This window comes from Eulemur rufifrons, chromosome 8, assembly GCF_041146395.1.
Source record: "Eulemur rufifrons isolate Redbay chromosome 8, OSU_ERuf_1, whole genome shotgun sequence".
Lineage (NCBI taxonomy): Eukaryota > Metazoa > Chordata > Mammalia > Primates > Lemuridae > Eulemur > Eulemur rufifrons.
This window is the reverse complement of record NC_090990.1, coordinates 95,246,170-95,269,833: the sequence shown is the minus strand read 5'-3', so window position 1 is coordinate 95,269,833 and position 23,664 is coordinate 95,246,170. Positions and strand designations below refer to the sequence as shown.

Genomic DNA, 23,664 nt, shown 5'->3' with positions numbered 1-23,664 from the left:
GGTAATAAACTGGAAGAGCTAGGGAATTAGAGATTTTTTTTAATGTAAATGTACTTTTTCTTTATTTTTCCTCTTTATTAAGCCATTCCCATACCCCATGGACTTTATTGTCCCTTGATTAAAAAATAGACTAACTCCATGTTCCTCCACTGTCTCCTCCCCTGTCCTTGATCTTCTGTCCTGTTAAGACAGGAATAATGAGGCAGGGTGTGGTGGCTCATGCCTGTAATTCTAGCACTCTGGGAGGCTGAGGCAGGAGGATCACTTGAGCTCAGGAGTTCAAGACCCCCTCTCTACTAAAACTAGAAAGAAATTAGCTGGACAACTAAAAATACAAACAAAAAATTAGCCAGGAGTGATGGCGAGTGCCTGTAGTCCCAGATACTGGGGAGGCTGAAGCAGGAGGATCACTTAAGCCCAGTAGTTTGAGGTTGCTGTGAGCTAGGCTGAGGCCACGGCACTCTAGCCTGGGCAACAGAGTGAGACTCTGTCTCAAAAAAAAAAAAAGAAAGAAAGAAAGAAAGACAGGAATGATGCTGGTCAAGGGGTACAAACTTTCAGTTACAAGAGGAACAAGTTCTGGATATCTAAGGTAGAACATGGGTGGTGAAGGATGTTTTAATTAATTTGACGATTGTGGTAATCATTACATAGTGGATATACATATCGCATCATCATGTTGTATACTTTGAAGGAAAAAAAAAGACAGGAACAACGAATACATCCTTAACAGTCATTTTATCCCAAATCATGCTGAGTTCACGACTCCTGGGAAACACCAACATCCATGGAATTGACCCCATTCTCCATCCCCCAAATCTCCCTTTCACATAGGAAATGTCAATTTTGGGGCCACTCCCATTCAAGCACAGGCCAATGAAAAAAGATAAATTAAAATGTAGCTATCAGGGTGATGGAAGAATATCCCCCATCTTTTCATTAACGAGACTATCAGGAAGATTTTGAATGTCCATGTCACGGTGGAAGTCCCAACTCGCTTAAAGTAGAACTTCAGGATTTAAACAACGTCAATGTGAAAAATAAACATTTATTACAAAAATTAATTTTGACATTCTAAAATGAAAGCAGACAAGGTGTTTTCCAGCTCAAAAGGGCTGCTGTAAGCTAGAGGTAAATTCCAAGGCTGGTAGTAACTGACTCATACTCAGCACAAGTGGCCTAGAGTGAGGAACCATGCAGCTCACACTTCCGGGGGACATGAAGCACCTCTGCTTCCCGTGGCCTTTCCCTTTCCTCCCACCCTGTCTCCCAACCGTGATGCAGAACTGAAACATGCTTTGAAACTCTCATCCTTACTGAACCATTTCATAATCTCTACTTTTATTGTCTAGTTGGATTTTATTTCCTCCAGAAAATTTATTTTTTATTGGTACATGACCCTGAACTGATGGCTTGATTTGTATTTTGTTTTTTTCTTTTTGGATCCTTGATAGAAAACTCAATTCTGTTAGGCATTTCCAGATGAGGGGACAGAATCTGGCAAAGTGTCACTTAGTATCCTCCACAGAAAGAAATAAGCAAAATCAACCCTAGAAGACCCCTTATTTGCCCTCTTGCTAAGTTAATAAATAGAACGGGGGATCATGGTAGACAGGGAACTAGATTAAGGGCAGAGAGGGGTCCACACAGGGAGGAGGAAAGCAACGACAGCCAGACCTATCCTGCCTATTCCTGTTTACTCACATGCAGGCTGCCGCACGATGGGGTCTCAAAATAGCTTCTCCTGAACTCCACCCAACTAAATAAAGTAATAGTTACTACTTTAAACTACTACTAAAGAAGTACCTCTCCAAATGACCTCCGAAATCTCCCTGCCTCAGCTCTGGAACAGTTGTTCCTGTAGCCTTCGTGAAATCCAGTAATGCGCCTAGTCAGGTGAGAAGTGCGAGTTGGGCACTTTCTCATCTCACTTGCTGGAACAGGCCAAGTATAACCCCAAGCAGAGTATCAGCTCCACTCTGGGTACCCTCCTCCAGCAGAAGACCTGGCCACAAGAGGGCTCTGGAATGAGGGCCTAAAGCTCAGAAGCTCTGCCTTGAGATTAGAACCAGGAAGGGGCAGGACAGGGCACTGAGAACCAGCCCCAAGTTGCTGAGAAACAGGGCTTTGAGGCATTTTCCTGTTGTACAAACAAGGGGCCCAGGGACCCTCAAGGACCTTATTTCCTGCACTCCCCACAAAAAGAAGCTTTGACAAACCAAGCTTTTATTTCCAGCAACATCCAGCCAATACAAACACACAGAAACACAATCTCACCAAAGAGCGAAGCCCTCCAACACACACCCAATTTCAGCATATAGCTAAGACCACATGCACACATGCATGCACACACACAAGCTCAACAAAGAGCTAAGACTACTACATTCATCCCCACAGTCCTACAGACACATCTTAAAAGGGTCTGTCCAGTTGCTCCAGCCAAGGGAAGGGTGATGGCTTGAGCTGCCAGCTCCAGCTTTCTTTTCTTTAGATCTGTGGTTTTAAATCTTTTGGGCTCCACATCCCTGGAATTTTACTAGGCTCTCCACAAGAGCTCCCATTTTCCCATAGACACAGTCAGCCTCAGTCTGCTTGTGTTCAGGAGGAGGATGGGGCAGGAGGATCCGAGTGGCACTTCCCGCAGGAAGACAGAAGAGAGTCAGCTCCAGAGATGGAAGAGACTTGATGTCATCGCTGCTCCAGTCTCGTCTCCATTCTGGAACACCTGGCACCAGTCCTCGGCACTGGAGGAGCCTAGCACTTGGCTCAAGATCCCTATTCGAAAGTCACTATGGGCCAGGTGGGTAGTGACTGCAGATTCCCAGAGCCCTGCCACTCTGTCTACTTAGAAGGGGAATCAATAGCATACCCAGGATTCCTGCCTGAGCTCTCATAGGGATGGGGAATGAAATCTTTAAACAAGTCCCAAGCCACTCAGCAGTGGGAAGAAAAGGAGGGGAGGCATGAAGGAGGAAGGCACACATAGCTGACATTATTAAAAACACATCCTAAGATAGAAGTGGGGGGCCCTGTAGGGTCTAGAAGACATATAAGGCATCCTGTGAAACTACAGACATCAGGGGCCAGGGTCTGGTAGCACCTGAGTAAGGCAAGTACAGATGACAGGAGATGAGCCAGACCAGGGTCACACCAGGAATGATGAGGTCTGTTTGAATTCTCCCTGGGGAAATAAAACATCCAGTCAGCTCTCAATGGTCTTCTTTAGCAGATCATTCCCAAAGCATATAAACACAGGCTAGAAACCCCCTCACTCCAGCCGGGAGGTCTTTCCCTCGCCAGGGCAGCCATACTCACTTCACTCCGAGCACTAGGCTGGCTGTAAATCACCTTTTTACTTGAAGTCCTGTGGACAAGCCAGAAGACGGAGATGCTTAGTCACCTAGGCACTCATTAACCTCCCCTTGCCAACGTTAGAGGCCAGAGCTGAGAACTCTGCAGAAGCACAGAGTGCTCAGTAGGGAGGGAGGGGGGCATGCGGGAAGAGGACAAGCCCAGGGCCACAGTGAACAGGGGTAGAAATCCAGATGCCTTTCCTCCAGGTTGGCTGCCTCTGCCTTCAACCCATTCCCCTGGGCCCATCGCAGCTTCAAACTACATGCTTCCATGTCCTCAACCTCAGAGTACCCCAGAACAGCACCTCACTCACCCTTTCTTTGCTCCTGAAAGAGAAGAAATGGGATCATGAGTGTCAGCAGGACAGAAGACAATTTGGCATGGGAAGACAGGGTATGTGTCAGATGGGTAATCAGTGCATCCCTCGGATGGCACCCACACACGTGGGCACAGTATCAGAGTCAGCACTGACATGATAAACAGACCATGGCATGGGGACAATACAAAGAAGAGCCTGAGGACAGATACTTACTGTCAAAGTAGCCTCGGCTATAGGCAAACCAGATGCCAAAAATCAAGGCTCCCAGGAGAATCAGTGTTACAAGGACAGCTGCCACGATACCCCCCACATTCAGCTCCACTGTGAGATACAAATGAGACGTCAAGCACTTGGTTGCTCACTCACAGTACTATGAAAAGCAGACCCTGATCCCCACCCCAGGTCTGAGTCACACTCACTCACCAGCTTCCATGCGCACAGCATCTGACCTCTCGGATATCTTAACCTCATTCTGTGCCTGACAACTGTATTCTCCAGTATCAGAGGCTGAAACAGGTTCAAAAACCTGGAGGGAAGCAAACAATTTGGTTCCTGCTTAAAGAAGCCAAGAGCCTGTCTTTTATGTCTCCTGCCCCTAACTCCAAGTTCACCCTGTTGCTTATTCTTCCTCCCCACCTTCAGGGGTTCTATAACTGTGCCCCCCACATATCTTTTACCTCCACCCCATTCATACCAGCTCCCCTGACTTGGAATCCAGGACATAAGAAGAGTTGCTGAAGGCACGGCTAGTCTTGGGATCCGTAGGCATCTGCACCCCATCCTTGAACCAGTAGTATTCAGAAGGTGGGGAACCGTCTGATTCTGAGCAAGTCAGCACTGCCCGGTTCCCAATGGTGGCAGAGGAGGGGATGTTGACTGTAGGCTTGGATGGAGGCACTGTGGAGGGAGGAGGAGAGAAGGCGCTAAACACAGGGCAGGGGCTGCTGGAGTCTAAGTAACCAACTAGGGTGATACCCATCCAATCAGCTGAGCCTTCCACCCTTCTCATTCCCTCAGTTAGTTGCCACCTAACCAGAGGCTCATCCGCTCTCTGGCAGTGCTGTAACCCTAAATGGCCCCAACCTGTGGGCATTCTCACCATCCACAAGCTCCAAAGCTTATCAGAGCCTGCTGTGGGTTTAGAGAAACAATTGGCTCCAGGCCCACCCAGAAGCCATGAAGTACATACCAAGCACAATGAGCTGGACGCTGCCCTCCCCATAGTTGTTGCCACCTTCCTCAGAGACCATACAAGTATACGTCCCAGTGTCTTTCCGGGTCACAGAACTGAAGGTGATGCCACTCGGCAAGAAGGTAACTCTGTCCTCATAGGAAGCTACAGGGAGAGAGGAAGCGGGTAGGGACAGAGTGAACTGGAGAGCTAAGACAGGCCTACGAAGGTGGCACCTCTTCTTTCCCCAGAAAGGAGAATGGGAAGGCCATGGACACTTGAGCCCCAAGGTGTGCCCCTCCCCTGGAATCCAGGCAGTCAGGAAGGAGGTGGAGCAACTCACCAGTGATCTTGTTGTTATAGCAAACGAGGCTGGTGGTGTCACCTCGGACAAACTTCCACTCCACACGGGGAGAGGAAAAGCCCGTGTAGGAGCAGGACAACGTGACAGCTGCAGACAAGATCAAAATGAACCAAAGAAAGGAGCAGCAGCAAATGCACAAGATGGGGAACAGCCCCCAGGCACAGGCTGGGCTGGATGCTGCCCAGTTCCCCAGGGCCTGGCAACTGCTCACCCTCACACTCCCCCTGTCCATCCTCCCAGCCCTTCCCAACTCACGGTTATTCTCAGCAACTTTGACTTCAGGTTCAGGAATGTACACTTTACTCCTGCCCAAGGAGCCTGAGGAGGAGAAAAGAGATAGGCCTCATCAGGGGTGAACAGAAAAAGGCCACGGAGAGGTTGGAGTAGACCCAGCCGATAGGGGCTTCTCCATGCTGATCCTAAGGTGAAGGGATTCAAGAGACTCAAGCGCCTCCCAGCCCTCACACCTTCTCACCATCATCCTAAGTATCTTCTTTAATCACTTTATGCTACAGTCTCGCAGGCCAACACTTAATCAATGGAATCTTCCAAGTGCAATTTCTTTCATTTCTAATTTTTCCCTCTGTGACTCCCAATAATGGAATTAGATTCCTACTAGCCCAACGGCAGTTTCCAGAAAGACATTTCACGGTTCAGAGAAAGCTTCTCAATAAATGGTTGCAGCCACTTGTCAAGACAGTCCTGGAGGGAAGCCAACAAAAAGCTGGAGGCAAGGGAGGGAGGAGGAGTAATGAGGATAATAACAATACTCGACATTTGTAGAGCATATATAAGGTGCTTTTTAATGCATTTTCACATACATTATAGGACACGTTTCATCACTGGATCCTTGAAACAAGCATGACAGATCGGCAGGACAAGTATTATCATCCAAATTGTACATGAGGAACTGAGACTACGAGAAGTAAAGAAACGTGCCCAGGATCACATAGCTGGTTCTGAGATGGAGCAAGGACTAGGATCGGGCTCAGGTCACCTCATTAGAATCTCCTCCTTGCCAAATGGAGAGAGAAAAGGTGGGGTGTGGTGGAGGTAGAGGAAGTGAAGAGTAATGAGGCTAATTAATAATATGGGGGAAGCACATCGGGGTTCACAAAAGGGGCCCAAATATGCCAAATTATGGAGGATTCTGTGATCGCACGATGCATCTACAAACCTGCACTTACACTATTGCTTTCGTTCATGTTTTCAAAGCTCAAATGCAAGAAGTATGCTTTTATTTATAGCTTCAAGTCAGGGCCCTGCCTTCTTAGATGCATAAAGACTTCTGCAATGCAAGCACATCTGTTAAATTCAATTTTTCCTTTAATTGCTCACATAATTGAATATGGTCTGTTGACCTCTGAGACTCTCCTTCCTCATCTGAAATATGAGGGGTTTGAACTAGATGTTCTGTAAGGTCCTTTAGGTTCCTGTTTTCTTTTGGCATTAATGTTTAGAGAGTATATTTAAATACATGAATTTCAATCTAATAGAACAACAGTATACATTAGTCCAGGTAAGTATTCTCTCCAGTTTTATAGATAAGAAAATTAGGTGCCTAAAAGGTTAACTGACTGGCCCAAGGTTTCATAGAAAGGAAATGGCAGTGCACAATTAGCATACAGGTTACTCCTATATCCCTTTTTTCCTCTTATACCCTTCTTTTTTGTAAACCAGGCTATTTCTCAGAAAAGCTATTGGTTTAATGAAGACAAACTATGCACTAAAATGTCATTCGTTTTAAAGTCTGGTCCTTTTTTTCTAAAAAATATTTCTAATAATATTACTTGATATCTGTATATTTGTCATAACATTTTAAATGTCAAATTTATACTCAAAATAACAGATGTGAAAATTAAATCAAATAGCTTTTATTGAAAACTATTCCTGAGGATATGGAAGTCTCTTAATCAACTGTCACTAAGAATGCTGCTAATGAAATGCCTTAATTTTTGCTCAAGTCAGCCTTTGCTACTTTGATGATGGAAACTTTTTTTCCCCTATTCTTAAATTTCCCATTCTAGCAGGTACAACAAAAAAAGAAAGAAAATAATATTCTTAAATTTTATAATTTGCCACCCGTGACATGCCCTGTGATGCTCAAACCAGATCTGTCTTCAGGAACGAAGGACTTACTGCTCCAGCTGCCAGGGGTGCTGCCAAAAGGTCCTTAGCTGTTGAGCCCTCTTTGAAAATTCCCAGAAACTGCCTTGCCCTGGGGTCTGCCTCCCACCAGATGCACGAGTAGGAGCACTCAACGTTTGACCAGTGGGGTCAGGGAGAGGCACATCACCCAACTCCCCAGCCAGGGACAACATTGAAGAGCCACTCCTACATTAGAGCTCCCTGGGGTAGGCTGAGGCCTCAGCAACTCGGCCTCTTTTGGCCTCTCCCTCTGCCCAATCTTGCTTCTTTCCAGTCCTTTCCACGGGTGTGGATCCCAACACACTCCCTAATAAATGTTTTGTACAATAATTGACATCTCAGAGTCAGCTTCCGAAGAACCCAACCTGTGACACCACCCAAATGAAGAGAGCATCTAATTACCTTTCTTTTTTTTTTTTTTTTTTTTTTGGAGACAGAGTCTTGCTCTGGAGAGTTCCATGGTATCAGCCTAGCTCACAGCAACCTCAAACTCCTGGGCTCAAGCAATCCTCCTCCCTCAGTCTCCCGAGGAGCTGGGACTACAGGCACGTGCCACGACAATTTTTTCTATTTTTAGTAGAGACGGAGTCTCGCTCTTGCTCAGGCTGGTCTGGAACTCCTGAGCTCAAGCAATCTTCCCACCTCGCCCTCCCAGAGTGCTAGGATTACAGGCATGAGCCACTGTGCCTGGCCAGCACCTAATTAAACTAAACAAGCCTTTGAAATAAAGACATACACACCTACACACACAAATCACAATACATGAATTTGATGATTATTCCCCCATCACTTCTGACTTTTTTGAGTCCTCTAAGATTATCAGATCTAAAACACATTCAGGAATGTACCACAAATAGACACAGACACATTGGCCTACAGGCATATTCCTCTTTTCCTCATTATTCCTGACTGGCATTACCTAGTCTCTGCTTCTCTACTTTTGTTTAAAATACAGGTAACTTCACCTCATGTCCTCTCTCCTCCCTCTACTGTAGGAATGCCTGTCTGCCTGTGGCCTGACTGTGCCAGTACTCAAAAGCCTACTATGTGCCCCCTGAAGTGACTGGGGAAAGGGGAGGGGAGAAGAGAAAAAAGGAAATTAAGAATAAAGAATTTTTATTTTAAAAAAATTTCTGGGCCGGGCGCGGTGGCTCATGATTGTAATCCTAGCACTCTGGGAGGCCGAGGCGGGTGGATCGCTCGAGGTCAGGAGTTCGAGACCAGCCTGAGCAAGAGTGAGACCCCCATCTCTACTAAAAATAGAAAGAAATTATATGGACAACTAAAATATATATATACAAAAAATTAGCCGGGCATGGTGGCGCATGCCTGTAGTCCCAGCTACTCGGGAGGCTGAGGCAGTAGGATCGCTTAAGCCCAGGAGTTTGAGGTTGCTGTGAGCTAGACTGACGCCACGGCACTCACTCTAGCCCGGGCAACAGAGTGAGACTCTGTCTCAAAAAAAAAAAAAAAATTTCTGTTTTAAAAAGGAGACAGAATTCTACTGTGGCTGCATATCACATCATGGGTCAAGTCCAGCCTTACCTCCAGGCCCTTCCCATTCACCGCAGAACACCTCAGCCATCCTGGCCCACATTCCCCTTCGCATTGCTGAACGTGCCTCTGGAAACAGACTGCCCGCATTCATTCGGATCCCAGCTCTGTTACTTACTAGGCTATGTGACCTGGGCAAGCCACTTAGCCTTTTTGAACCTTAATTTACTCATCTCTGAAATGGGGATAATAACAGTTGTGAGGGTTAAACAAGGTAATACTGTACAAATTAAGTGCCTAGAACAGTGTGTGACCAACAGGAAGCACAAATAAGTATTATATCTTATTATTATCATCATTTACCCATAGGTCCTTCTGTACACACTTCTCTTTCTGACTTCAATGTTTTCAACAAAACATATAAATAAATACAAGTACAAATACTGAGAAGTGCTTACACTCCAGCCCACCAAACCATCTCCCCTGTCATTGTAATTGCCTTAGAAAGGCTGACTCCTTTCTAGAACCTTCACATATAGACCAGCAGAGCTAGGAGCTTTCTCTCACCGAATCCCATCTACATCAGGGTAGTCAGCCCATTCTCCTCATCTATGTTATCTTTTCTCTTCCCTCCTCACAGTCCCCCTTGGGCCTATATTTGCCATACCATACACACACATACAACAACCTACTGATGCACATGGTAAACCAAAATACAAGGAAATTTCATCTCTTCCACTGTGAAGTTTACTCTAAGTTCATAACAAGAAAAGCCACAAAGTTAAATGCATCAACAGATTTTTGATCTGCTCAGGTTTCGGGCCCATGTACAGAAAATCCATCCTCTGTCTCACTGCCAGACAAAACGCTAACATTTTTTGAGTACTCAATATATGCCAGGAACTTGTTGTAAGCATTTTACATGTACTATCATTTAATCCCTACCACAGCCTTCAGAGGTGACTGATTTTGTTATTACCACTATTTTCTACAGGAGGAAACTGAGACCCAGATCAGTTAAGAAACTTGCCCAAGACCACACAGTGAGTAATGGTGCAGATTCAAACCAACACAGTCCAATTGCAGGGGCTGTGCTATACTGTACTACACAGCCTCTCTAAAAATGCAAATCTGCCACATGCTTCAAGCTTTTGATAATTCCACATTGCTTATCTGATAAAATCCAAATTTTTCAGCAAGCTAAGAAAGTTCCAGCACTATATGACCCCAGATAAGCTTATCATCTTCATCATCCCTTCTACTGTTGCAATTTACCCCCTAGCAATACAAAACTACCTAAAATTCCCAGCAAAGACTGGGCTGTTTCACAATCTCTGCCTTGCTCGTGCTATTTCTGCTATATGGAACACCCTTTTCCTCTCTTTATCTGGCCAGCAGCTATTCATCCACATTATTTTCTGTGAAATGACCTCACCAGAGCCTTACCTAGGCCTCTTTCCTAGGTTTTCATGATCCCATGCAAAACACTGTCAAAGCACTTTCTGCATTATAATGACATCGTCTATGCACAAGTATGTCTCCCATGGTAAATCCCCAAGGAGCAGGGACCATGAGTTATTTAATATTCTCAGTATCCAACACTTAGCATAATGCCTGGTACAAGTTGACATTCAATAAATGTTTGCCAAACAAATTTGAGCATCAACAAATTAGGTCATAGCAGACCATTCAGTAAGATACCTACTTGTTAAGGTTTATCTACAAATATAAATTTTTAAAACTGGCAGAAGGGGTAAGCCCAAATGAAGAAAAAACAAACTTCAAACCCGAATCTTTTTAAAATTTCAATACTACAAGGTTTTTTAAAACTTTTCAGCTCAGAAAAAAATGAACGCTCTATTAATCCTTTTTTTTTTTTTTTTTTGAGACAGAGTCTCACTCTATTGCTCAGGCTAGACAGGCTGGAGTGCCGTGGCGTCAGCCTAGCTCACAGCAACCTCAAACTCCTGGGCTCAAGCGATCCTACTGCCTCAGCCTCCCGAGTAGCTGGGACTACAGGAATGAGCCACCATGCCCGGCTAATTTTTTATATATTTTTTTTAGTTGTTCACATAATTTCTATTTTTAGTAGAGACAGGGTCTCGCTCTTGGCTCAGGCTGGTCTTGAACTCCTGAACTCAAACGATCCACCCACCTCAGCCTCCCAGAGTGCTTAGGATTACAGACGTGAGCCACCACACCCGGCCCTATTAATCCTTTTTTAAAAATTAGTTTTATAACTTAAAAATAAAGTGTTTTTTAAATTTGCTTCATCGTTTCCAAACAGAATTAACATTCTCTGTACATGGGCAATTCCCACTTGTTTTGCAAAAGGACTGATTTCTGTACCCAGGCCACAGTATGTCTGCAGGTGTTTGCATGCACAATGGTAGAGACTGGTGTGCAGAGCCAAAGTGGAAGAAGTGCCAGGAAGTCTTCTAATGCAAGGTCTAAAATAGCATCAGGAAGTGAGGACAAGATGTGAATCCATTTAAAACACCTCCATTGTCTTCATGACCACAAGAGCAACCAAGAAACTCCAAGTAGGCCCAAGTCAGCTGAAGAGAAGACCCCCGGCCAGAACATTGCTCTTTTTACAGAAGTTATCTTCAAAATGACTTACAGTTGTTATGGACTGAATTGTTTCCCCAAAATTTAAATATTGAAGCCTTAATCCTCAGTACCTCAGAATGTGACTGTATTTGGAGCTAGGGCCATTAAAGAGGTAATTAAGCTAAAATGAGGCCATTGGGGTATGCCCTAATCCAATCTGACTGGTATCCTTTTAAGAAGAGATTAGGAAACACAGAGGACACACATCAGGGGTGTGCACACAGAGGGATGACCAGGCGAAGAGACAGCAAGAGGAGGGGCCATTGGCAAGGCCAAGGAGAGAGGCCTCAGAGGAAACCAACTACACCAGTACCTTGATCTTGGATTTACAGCCTCCAGAACTGTGAGAAAATAAATTTCTATTGTTTAAGCCACCCAGTCTGTGGTGTTTTGTTATCACAGCCCTAGCAAACTAATTCAGTGGTCTACGCTGGGCATCAGCAGTGGACATCCTGATGGAGTCCCCAGAGACTACAGCCTTAACTTAAAAAGGCACAGTGACATTTCTGCACAATGAAAGAATCAGCATAACCCTGAAAGCCTTTACAAGGTTTGTCCTACACTTTTAATTCATCATATCTGGATTCTATTAATAGACGTAAATTACTAGGCTTGACAAAAAAAAACACTAAATAAAATAATAGCAGCTAGCATTTATTAAATATTGTACTTACTAGTGCCTGATACTCTTCTAAGCCCTTTACTGGTTAACTAATCCTTGCAATAATGCTATGAGATACTATTAATATTATTGTTCTCATTTTACATATGAGATAATTGGGGCACAGAAATTAATTAGTTTGCTCGAGGTCACAAAGGCAGTAGGTGGCAGAGCTAAGGTTTTAACCCAGGTAATCTGATTCCAGTACATGACACTGCATAAACTACCACAACTATGTAAAAATACATATTGCCATTTCAAAAGTCAAGGTAGATTGATTTGAACTGGCATACAAATATGCCCAAAATATAAAAACAATATGTAGAATATGAACCTATTTTTATTAATAATAAACCCCAGTATATACATAAAAAAATCTCTAAGAATAAGCCAGGCATGGTTGCTCATGCATGTAATCTAGCACTTTGGGAGACTGATGTAGGAGGATCACTTGAGACCAAGAGTTTGAGATCCCCTCTCTACCAAAAATACAAAAATTAGCCAGGCATGGTGGCACGCGCCTATAGTCCCAGGTACTCAGAAGCTGAGGTAGGAGGATCACTTGAGTCCAGGAGTTTGAGCCTGCAGTGAGCTATGATAGCACCACTGCACTCCAGCCTGAGCAACAGAGTGAGACACTGTCTCAAAAAAACAAAACAAACAAAAGAATAGACTCTAAACACTAGACGGTGCACATTAGTTGAGATGGGAACACAGGCAGCTTTTGCATTCTATGTTCTACATTTCTGTAATAAGCAAGTATATACTAAGCATTATAATTTAGAGAAAAAGTGAATGGGACAGAGGAATAAAAAAGAAAAACAAAGGCTGTAAAAAGAATGAAATCCTGTCATTTGCAGCAACATGGATGGAACTGGAGGTCATTATGTTAAATGAAATAATGCAGGCACAGAAAGACAAACACATCATGTTCTCACTCCGGTGTGGAAGCTAAAAAAGTTGATCTCGTGTAGGTAGAGAGTAGGATAGGTACCAGAGGTGGGGAAGGGTCGGGGGTGGATGAAAAGAGGTAGGTTAATGGGTATAAACATACAGTTAGATAGAAAGAATACGTTCTAATGTTCAATAGCACAGTAAGGTGACTATAGCTGACAATATATTGTATATTTCAAAACAGCTAGAAGAGAAGATTTGAAATGTTTCTAACACAAAGGGATGATAAATGTTAGAGGTGATGAATATCCTAAATATTGTGACTTGATTGTTACACATTCTATACATGTATCAAAATATCACATGTGCCCATAAATATGTACAAATATTATGTATCCATCTTACAACAACGAGTAAGAAATATGAGATTACTACACCATCAAGATTCTGGAAAGCGTATGTGAGTCTGATAAATTTCGAGGAGAAAAAAAGGGCAAAAGGAAACCAGAGTACAGGTAACCTGGAGACACGGTGGCTGAGAACAGGAAAGTAGGTAGGTAGAATGGCATAGGGGTAGGCAGTGGAAGAGAAGGTGAGTTAGGCAAAGAGAAGGGGAGGTGGTCAAAATTACCACAAGGCATTAGTAGTGAAATCATCCTCACATATGTTCACATACTTCAGACAGTTGGCAGTGAATAAATCTGTAACACTGAGCATGTATCTGAAAATCACTATGTATCTGAATAATAATAAAACAATAAATTGTAGCAAATTGTATTTTCCAAAATGGCCACACCTATCTATATATTTATCTCTTCCCACATGCTTTACTTATATTGTAACTGAGGTAGAGTCTAACATTTCCTCCCCTTGAATCTGGGCAGGGTCCTGTGGCTGCCAAAAGAGTAATGGTGCAAGTGACATACTAAGGCCAGGCCTTATATGCATTTTCTCACTAAATTTTCACAAAAACCCTATGAGGCAAGTACTGTTGTTACCATCCATTTTATAGATGAGAAAACTGAGGCTTAGAACGGTGTCCCCAAACCATGAGGCTACAAATAGCAAAGTGGGAATCCTAACCCAAGTCTGCCTAATTCTGAGGCTCCAAAACTTATATGCTATACTGCATCTCCATTGGACAGGCACGGAAATCCCATCCATCCTTCAAGGTCCTGTTCAAATGTCCCTTGATCTATTATGTCATTCCCCAGTCAAAATTAATCTCTCCCCAATTTCTAGAAACATAGCCTAGGAAAATAATCAAAAGAAAACAAAAATAACCAAAGGTAAATTTAAAGATTTATGTACAAAGGATGATTTAATGTTTAGTACAGCAAAGAAAAAAAAAATCTAAATGCCCAACAGTAGGTGAACAGCTGAGTAAATTATGGTATAGCCATACATTAGAATACTATATACTTACTTAAAGCATATTTTGGCATATATAGACACAAACACCCCACACATTAATTCATAGAAGAGAAACTAGAAACACCAGTAACAAGTGTTTTTCTCTAAATAGGAGAAAATCCTTTATTTTCTCTATAGTCCTCTGTATTTTCCCATTTTTCTACATTGAGCATGTATCAATTTTTTAATAAAAAGCTTATCTTTTTAAAAAGTTACTCTCTTCCCCGCCCCCCCATGACCCCAAAACACTTTGTACTTTGACGACAGCCCCTGGCACCTTCTGCGCTGTACCCTACTTAGTCATTATGTGTCTGTGAGTTTCCTGGGTTCTGTTTGTATCCTAGCACTGCGCTTTGCCTAGAGGACGGCCTCCATGAACCACACAGAAGCACTGCTGGGATGAGGTGGTGGTCACAGAGTGTGTTAAGGGTCCTCCAGACACTTGACAGAACCCACCAACAATCATCTCTTGTACACGAAGGGTCAAACCCACAACAAAAAAGCTGCTTCTTTCCACTGCTTTACTAAGAACGCTTTTTCTCTATATATCCTTTTAGTTATTAGAATTTTCCTTAAGTTGCTGTTGTGCCATGAATTTGTTTAAATTCTTTTTTTTTTTTTTTTTTTTTTTTTAAGAAAGGAAGGAAAAGGAGGGAAGCCAGCTAGCCAGTCTCTGTGGTTTTCTCTAAAAATTCATCCAAACTTCCCCTCTGGGCATATGAGTCTCATAGGACCGACCCTCCAGCTGTAAGAGAGCTAGAGCTCTGGAATAGGGAGGGATGAATCAGGGCCTCCTAAAGCCACCAGCTACCTAGTTTACCTAATATATGCAAATTTTACCAATACCTGGGCTCCCCTCAGAGCTTCTTAACAGCAGATATTAGTCATTTTTCCCCCTAATCTCTAGCACAGTACTCAGAACACGGTAAGCACCCATGTTTGTTAAATTAACAATTTGCCCTTTCTTCCCCAACGCTCACCCTGTAGAGACTGAACTAACTCCTTTAAGGGTTGCCTTCCCACTAAAGACCAGGAAGCACCACTGGGCCCGGGGAGATCCACAGCTGCCAAGCCCTTTCTGGAGGTTGGGGTGGATCAGGTAAGGAATGCGTGGGCAAGAGGAAGGATCTGTGAGCCCAAAGACAGGCTGGGCTATGTCTAAACAGCCATCCTTGGCTGCACTTTCAGTGACATCGATCAGCTGGCTGGCCCTCTGAGGAGGGCAGAAAGTGGTGATGGCAGTGTCAGACAGGAGTGCTTTCACTCTATCACTCCCTCCTGCCCTCTCTCGGTAGAATTTCCAGTTCTACCTGCTCAGCCCCTCCCCTCCCTTCCCCCACCCATCTCCCCATTGCAAGGGAAAGTGGCATGGGGCCCAGGACTCACTCCAAGGGCCTGGCATCAAACTTCCTGTCAGCCAGCTGCTTCCTCCTATCCCACCCCCACACTGTGAAACAAATGACACAGCTGGACTTTAGACAGAGAAACCCTGCTTATCAGGGAGTCCAGGCAGATGAACTCTGGGTTTTCCATGCTAGGAAAACCCCACTATGTATATACTCCCACTGCTTTCCACAACCCTTTCACAGGGCTGAAACCTCGTCCTCAATTACATTTGATGCATGGTCACCCAGGTCTTTCCTGAACCTCTGAAAAGGAAGCAGGTTTGAGTTTAAGGATCTCCACGGTCTCTCCTCTAAGCTAACAGATGTGAAAAAACAAGCCCCATTATTTCCTAGTCTATCACATACAATGTGTGTTGCATTTAAATCTATCTTTCGGTGGGGTGGGGTGGGGGGGGTGTCAGCCATTTCAGTCTCCATTGAATAGGTGCCCCTTGAGCTCAGTTGACTTGGAGTGGGGGTAGGGTGGATCCTAGCAGCCAAGGCCACAACCCTTATAAAACCAATATGAAAACATCTCCAAGATACAAACAAGATGCAGTAGAACATGTATGATTCTTTTTGTGTAAGAAAAGGGAGAAGACACAAATATATATTTATATATATTTGTATCTGTATAATGAAACACTAGAAAGATACATAAGAAACCATGGGGGATATGGGGTGAACAGGAGCAAGGTGAGAATGAGACACTCCACTCCTTTGATATCATTTTGTTTCTCAAACCATGTCAACTAATTTATTCTAAATAAATATTTTTTTACATCACAGCACCTCTACCCCAAATTGGAACTGAACAAGAGACTCCAGAAAAGCCCTGATCACAAAGAACTGAAGAGAAACATCATGAAGTGAAAGTGTTCTGAAACCGGGAGGGAAAGATTAAGGTCTTGGAATTCCACTACCACTCATTTCCTAGTTCCAGCTGTTGCCAGTCACCAGTTTCTAGTCCAGAGGGAACAATTGTTTCCTGGGAGTAGAGGGAGGGGAAAGGAGGAGTGACTCACCAATCTACAATTCTGAGGTAAATGTGCCCCTCAAGAGCAAAGCTAGAAGGGCTTGAGTCAGAAACATCAGTAGGAAACACAGGACTCAGAATGACCCAGACATAGGGCAGCAGTTTCACCCTTCCAGAAATGCCTCAGAGGTGATACCACACTCTAGTGGTGACACTACTCTCGAATAAAGGGGAGAGGAGCAAAAGCCAGCATTCCAAACCAGGCTTCCCTTCCTCTCCTGCAGTTACAGCAAAGGTTGACCTCTCCACACTCCACCATGCTAAGCAGAAATACCTCTCCCTACCTGGGAGACAGCTGAACCTTTTCTCTAAGCACAGGTCCTCCAGGGAAAGAGAGGCTGGTACTCTGGGTCACTGCTTTTACTTTTCCCAAGCCTAGTTCTCCCAGTGTGTAGCCTCTGGATCCCACTCCAGCAGTCAGCCCTTCCTCTCCACTAGGTTCCCCAGGCTGGGGTTGGGTCTTCATTTGACTTGTCCATGGCATCCTGCCCTTTCTTCTTCTGCCCTGACGGCAGGGCCCACAATGAAGAGCAGCCCTATGAAGTGGGCACACATGGGCAACCTACACATGCCTCCCAGGGGCAGAGGACAGACTAGACACCCAAGAAAAAGCCCCTACCTTTTGACTCTTACCATTTGGAATCTCTCTGCTTTCCTTGACCTACTCTACTGGCGGCAGCATTTTGGCATTCTTCCTTTTTGTTTGTTTCACCCACTGAAAAACAGAAGACTGACTGATATTCTTCAATCCTCACAAAATCCGAAGGGGATAACAGCTGCCCAACAATAATCCCTTCGTGTATATGTAGTATAGCTATTATCCTGGTAGATCTTCATGACAAGGGTAGGACAAGTATTACTACACCCCCTTTCCCCCCACCCCCAGATGAAAAGACATGAGTTGCTAGCCTAAGATCACAAAAAAGGCAGAGAGGGAGCCCAGCTAGAACCCAGATGGGGTGGCCTGGCTCCCGTTTGTGTCCTCATTTGCATTAACCAAATCACTTCTGACAAAGTCAAACCTGCTTTAAAAGTTACAAGGTCAGTTCCTCTACCCCGTGGACATGTTACTTCCCAGAATCCACTGTCCTGTCAGGCTAATGCAACACCACCTCAAGTTCCCTCTGAACCACTGTTGATTGGTGCCCTACGACACCCCCAAGTTCAGAATGCTGCTTTCAGAATCCTTCCAGTGCCAGTATGTGATCATTGTGGGAGTATCATAAATAAAATAGAAAATTAGGGGGAGAGAAAAGAAAGGAAGGAGGAGTGGGGGTGGGGACAAAGCAGCTTCAGGAAGCTTGTAAGCCTGACAAATACTGTCATTGACAAAACTGTTACAAATGCAGTCACTGTCCGAGAACAAACTTCTAGGTTTAGGGGGGAAAGTATTCGTGCAGTACAAGGGTTGGTAAAGTCTTTAGTACTGAGTACCACACAGAACCCAAAAATGACTACAGGTGTCATTAGCAGTTCTAAGAAAAAGGCAGAAGTGGAATAGGGAAGGGGTAGGAAAAGAAGGGAAAATGAAGAAAAATGGAAATAGAAGAGTCAAAAGAAAAGAAGAAGTGAGAGAAAGAAGAACCTAATGGGGAAGAAAAAAATTAAAAGGTAAAACAGACAGTAGACTCTGAAGCAGTATCCCAAACAGTTCTTGTGCATAAAGTACCTGATATGCTAGATCCAGGAGTAAAAAAGGAGTCAGGAGACTTGGGTTCTATTCCCAGTTTCCACCCCTGACCCTCTTGTCAACCTGGAAAAGTCATTTCCCCTCTTTGGACCTGTTTCCTTATCTGTACAATAGAAAGGAGATGTGATTCCTAAGCAGCAAAAGAGAAAAAAAAAAATTTTTAAAGTTAAGAACAAATATTATTAAAAAAAAAAAAAAAAGAGAGAGAGAGAGAGAGAGAGAGGATTTGATTTGTGTCTGGTCTAATCCACCCCAAGGTTTATGTTTTTGTGATAAGGAATAAATGAGTGGTCAATACATCTAAGGGCAGGGAAATCTATCTCTGCCCTTCAAAAACTGAGTAAAATGAATTTCCTTTATAAGATACCAGTGCTGATTGTAATAATTCATTTCTTTTACACTTCCCAAAACATGAACCTTGAGGGGAAAAAGAGACTCCTATAGAACACACACTGACAAAACTATACACACAAGCACAAGAATCAGACAGATAAACATAAAGGTGCTGACATAGGTTGACTAATGCACAAACCAACCGACTACACACTCGGCCTCACACAAACCCATCCAGAGACAGAGGCATGCCCCAGCAAGCAAGCCTCATTGTTTCCCAGGAAAGGGAGTTTACAAAGGAAACAAAAACTCTCATACACAACCAGGGGGAGGGCAGAGTTCTGGCTCTGAGGAGAATCCAGCCAATCAACAGACACATCCTCCCTCTGGGAATAGTCACTCGGTCAACATTTGTCAAGGACTCCTGAGGTATTTACCCCAGAAAGGGACTTCGCAGGTTTCCAAAGTCTACGCTGTGCTCTGAGAAATTTCAGATTTCAATTTCCTTTTCAAACTCCATATGCAGACACTTCGCAACCACGGCAATCCTAAGACTCAGAGGGGCTAGAGACCCCTTCATCAATAGCCAGGTAAAGAGACCATCCCAGTCCACCTCCAGTAGACAGAGATCTCTGAGGACCCTTAAGGAGCCAAGGGAGTCAGGAGGTGAGAGGCTCACGGTGAGAGGCTCCGTGGGCGTTGGGTGCGTGCTGGGGGGCAGAATGGCCTTCCCAGGTGCGCGTGGCGTGGGATGGCGGGGTAGATGCGTGCAGGAAGGGTCCTCGCGCCCGCCGGCCCTCACCAGTATGTGAAGAGAGGGGAGAGTGGAATCTGCCCTTCCCGTTATTTTTGGGGTGTGTGCAGAAGGGTCAGCCCCCTTCCAGTGGGTCACAACTCACCAGTGGCGGGGAGGGGAGGCAGCCACTCCTCCAGGTGTGGAGGAGGGGAAAGAGGGACCAGCAGGGGTGGAAAAAATTCAGAGGGTGAGGTAAGCAGGTTTCCGAACTCCTCCTCTCCCGAGGGCAAGGGGCGTGGAGAGCGCCTTCCTCCAACCTCTGACCCGACCCGTCGATTTCTCCCGAAACTGCGGGAACTTACACAAGATAGCCAATATGAAGAGGCGCAACTGTTTCTTCCCAGCTTTCGCCTTTGTCCCCATCACGATCAGGACCCCGATTCCACAGCCGCCCCGGGAGCACAGAGAACAGACGCAGCTCCGCGAACTTCAGCGCAGGGACTGAACTCCGGCCGCCAGGTTGAGCCCCGCCCGGCCCTTCCCTCCACGCCCGATTGGCCGGCGCCCCGCCCCTGCGCATTCCGATTGGTGAAAGGAGCCGCCGCTCCGTTGAGTGATGTACCGTAGCCAGGTGCAACCCCGCCCACTACTCCCTACTGGGGCGGATTGGCGCCTTTCCCAGCTCGAGCCGCCTCTGATTGGCCCAGGAGACTGTCATGTAAGGAGACGAATTCCTCACCTTCGCCAGGTGAGGGCCTCCGGAATGGGCGGTGTTCCTGAAGCGGGGACTTTCTGACTGGCTGGGTTCTGAGTTGGAGCTGCAGGTCTAAAGGAGTGCCTTTAAGGAGGGGGCAGGGAAAGTAGTCGTGCTGCGGAACTTACCGAGACGGGCGTGGTTTTGGATTCTTTTGTTTATTGGAATGTAAATTGCTGTAGGAACCTTGGTCCTGTTCCTTGGCAGGTAAAAAACACATTAATATGGGAGGTTGGGAGGAGAGGACCGAGAGACAAGTGGATTGATATCTTGACACCGCCTCCAAACCATCTGCCTCTGTCCACCCCACTGGCGGTATTCACAGGCTTTGAGAGATGAGCTGCGCGGAGAGGAGGAAAAAAAAAACAGAAAGGAGAAGGGAGCGCTCAGCTCAAAAGTGGGAAAAGCAGAATCTCGTTATCTCTAGAACTTTAAACAGATGTACACAAAATACACCCAGATAATACCAACTGACCTACAGATGCTCTAAAAACGTCTCTGGTTGTCTGTGGATATGTCCTTTACACATTTGATCTATCCACAGGGCTCTACATTTCAGAATTATTTATCTTCTCACTGTGACTAATGGGGTGCTAAGCCTTCTTTTTCCTCTAGACTATGTTGATACCCAAGCTTTCTGTTTATATTGTTACATCATTTTTAATTGAAACTCATACTCAACACCTTTACTCTTTGTAGTTTCTATTTTATGATGATTTAATTTTAACTGTACTAAATATATCCAGGTTGCCTGTGGAAAAAACTTCCTGAACATCATCTCATTGCAAGTGAAAATCCTACATTTTTATCCAAAAGAATGATATTCTTGGACCTTTTGCCTCTTTCACTGTTGCTCTCATTCCTTTGCCCACATCTCTCCACTTCTGGTTCCACCCATTTCAAAACAATGTTTATCAAACACCTACTGGGTGTCATAGGGATTACAAATCAATATAAACCACAATCCCTGACTTCAAATGGTTTACAATCTGCTTCCAAGACTAATACAGGAAATATGACAATATGTAACCCAAAGAGAAACATTGTATTACTAAATTGAAACAAGTATTTGGGTGCCTGCCAAGTACAAAGCTTTGTTCTTTACCCTCAAAGAAATCTAAAGTGTTGAAGAGAGGAACATATACAGGAAGTTAAGTATAATAGTAAAGAGTAGGGGAAAGAAAAGCTTGGAGGAGGGATCAATTACTATGGGCTGTGATTGTCAGGGAAAACTTTGAGATGGGATAGCTTGAGCAGGGGCTTAAAGGAACTCTAAGACCATAATAGTGGCTAGATAAAAGGGGGTCATTTTAGAGGTCATTTAGATCAACCTCTCTCCCCGTATAAGGTTCATACAATTACTGACAGTTTATACATGCTCTGCTTAAACTCCTAAAAATTCTCAAGGCAGACCATATTTTTCTTTCTTTTTCTTTAGACAGGATCTCTCTTTTTGCCCAGGCTGGAGCGCAGTTGCTAGATCCTAGCTCACTGCAGCCTTGAACTCCTGAGCTCAAGCTATCCTCTTGCCTCAGCCTCCAGAGTAGCTAGGACTACAGACATTCACCACTACACCTAGCTAATTTTTAACATTTTTTGTAGAGACCGGTCTTGCTATGTTGTTCAGGCTAATCTCCAACTCCTGGCCTTAAGCAATCCTCCTGCCTTGGCCTCACAAAGTGCTGGGATTATAGGCATGAGCCACTATGCTCAGCTAACAACTCTTAATTGTTAAAATGTCCTTTCAACAAATTGGCTAGCAACTTTCAGCCATTACTCTCTGGAGTTACACAAAATATCTACTTCTTCTTTGCCACTGACAGCACTTCCTTCAAATATTTTAAGATACTTATTATGAGCCTCCTAAGTCATTCCTTCTCCAAGCTAAACATCTTTATATTCTTCAAATTGTCTTCATGTGACAGTTTCATGACCCCTCCCTTCCAGATTAATCTCTTTCCTCTGGATAATCTCTTGTTTGTTTTTAACACTTAAGAGCAAGAACTGAATCAGGTACTGGAAAAGCCATCTCTCTATGGAATGGGCAGCTCTCACTTCAAACTTAGTTCCCCAATTTCTAGCATTCTGTTCTTGGCTAGCTCATATCTCTCTGAAACTTACTGCATCCAGAAGATAGTTATGATGATAGTAAAATCACTTACTTTGTGGCAAAATAAGGATTAAATTATGTAATACAAGCACTACGCTTAGCACAGGGCCTGGCACATTTTAGCACTGAAATGGTAGCTATTTTCATCACTCTTATTTACTATCTAAGAATGCATTTGCAAGTATAGGAGCCATTTTACACTACTGAGACTATTGAGCTATATTAAACTTATAGCAAACTAAAATTCATAAGCCTTTTATTTTTACTTGGACTATTAAATGTGGTCTTCTACATCATATACTTGTGCAGTCTCTCTTTTTTTGGAGACAGAGTCTCACAGTCTCACTCTGTTGCCCGGGTTAGAGTGCCATGGCGTCAGCCTAGCTCACAGCAACCTCAAACTTCTGGACTCAAGCAATCCCTCTGTCTCAGCCTCCTGAGTAGCTGGGACTACAGGCATGCACCACCATGTCCAGCTAATTTTTTCTATATATTTTTAGTTGTCCAGCTAATTTCTTTGTATTTTTAGTAGATTCGGGGGTCTCACTCTTGCTCAGGCTGGTCTCTATCTCCTGACTTCCAGGGATCCTCCTGCCTTGGCCTCCCAGAGTGCTAGGATTACAGGCGTGAGCCACAGTGCCTGGCCCCCATGTGCAGTCTTTCTTAGCCTAAAAGTACATTTTGCATTTATCCCTAATCAATTTTATATTTTTTGTTTTAAAAATAAAATAGGCTGACACCATGGCACTCTAACCTGGGCAACAGAGCGAGACTCTGTCTCAAAAAAATAAAATAAAATAAAATATTGTTAATGGACAAGTATACATGAAATAATGTTAATAATTAATAATTTCCTTGTCATTGACATTTGTTTTCTGTAGTCTTTCAAAAAAAAAGCAGATTTTATAAACTACAGGCTGGTGAGTTTGTCTGCAAAGTAGAAAATTCTGGTAGGGATTACTCAACACCCCATTAAAAAAATAAAGACTGTGACTATAGACAGTTCAATAGAGATTTTGCTGAGAAGGGCAGCAAAGAAAAGGAGCAGCAGCTGGAAGGGATGTTAGATAAAGGCAGAGTAGGTATTTTTGTTTAGATGGAAATGCATGCATGTTGAGGAAGTGATTAGCCCTTCCTCTCCTCCGCTCCTCCCCCCTTCCCCCTTTCCTCCATTGCCTTCCTTCCCCTC

The 23,664-nt window shown here is 44.2% G+C and overlaps 1 protein-coding gene across 1 annotated transcript; it reads right to left on the bottom strand.

The window, feature by feature from the left end:
• Window positions 1-708: 708 nt before the first annotated feature.
• F11R (F11 receptor) lies at window positions 709-20,661 on the bottom strand. The gene is made up of 10 exons (XM_069480342.1): window positions 19,974-20,661; window positions 5,464-5,526; window positions 5,188-5,295; window positions 4,863-5,009; window positions 4,368-4,570; window positions 4,097-4,199; window positions 3,887-3,994; window positions 3,668-3,680; window positions 3,316-3,364; window positions 709-3,181 (listed from the first exon to the last, which is right to left on the bottom strand). The coding sequence occupies exons 1-10, from the start codon at window positions 20,032-20,034 to the stop codon at window positions 3,146-3,148; spliced, it is 891 nt and encodes a 296-aa protein (XP_069336443.1). The 5' UTR covers window positions 20,035-20,661; the 3' UTR covers window positions 709-3,145.
• Between the last annotated feature and the right edge of the window lie 3,003 nt (window positions 20,662-23,664).

What these genes read in the sequence shown, in the direction of transcription:
- F11R (XM_069480342.1), bottom strand. Translation starts at nt 20,034, where the DNA reads ATGGGGACAAAGGCGAAAGCTGGGAAGAAACAGTTGCGCCTCTTCATA. An exon ending in CGTCCAGCTCATTGTGCTTG is followed by an intron (nt 4,571 to 4,862) that starts GTATGTACTTCA and finishes CTCCCTCCACAG; the next exon opens with TGCCTCCATCCAAGCCTACA. An exon ending in ATTCCAAGTCAGGGGAGCTG is followed by an intron (nt 4,200 to 4,367) that starts GTATGAATGGGG and finishes GCTTCCCTCCAG; the next exon opens with GTTTTTGAACCTGTTTCAGC.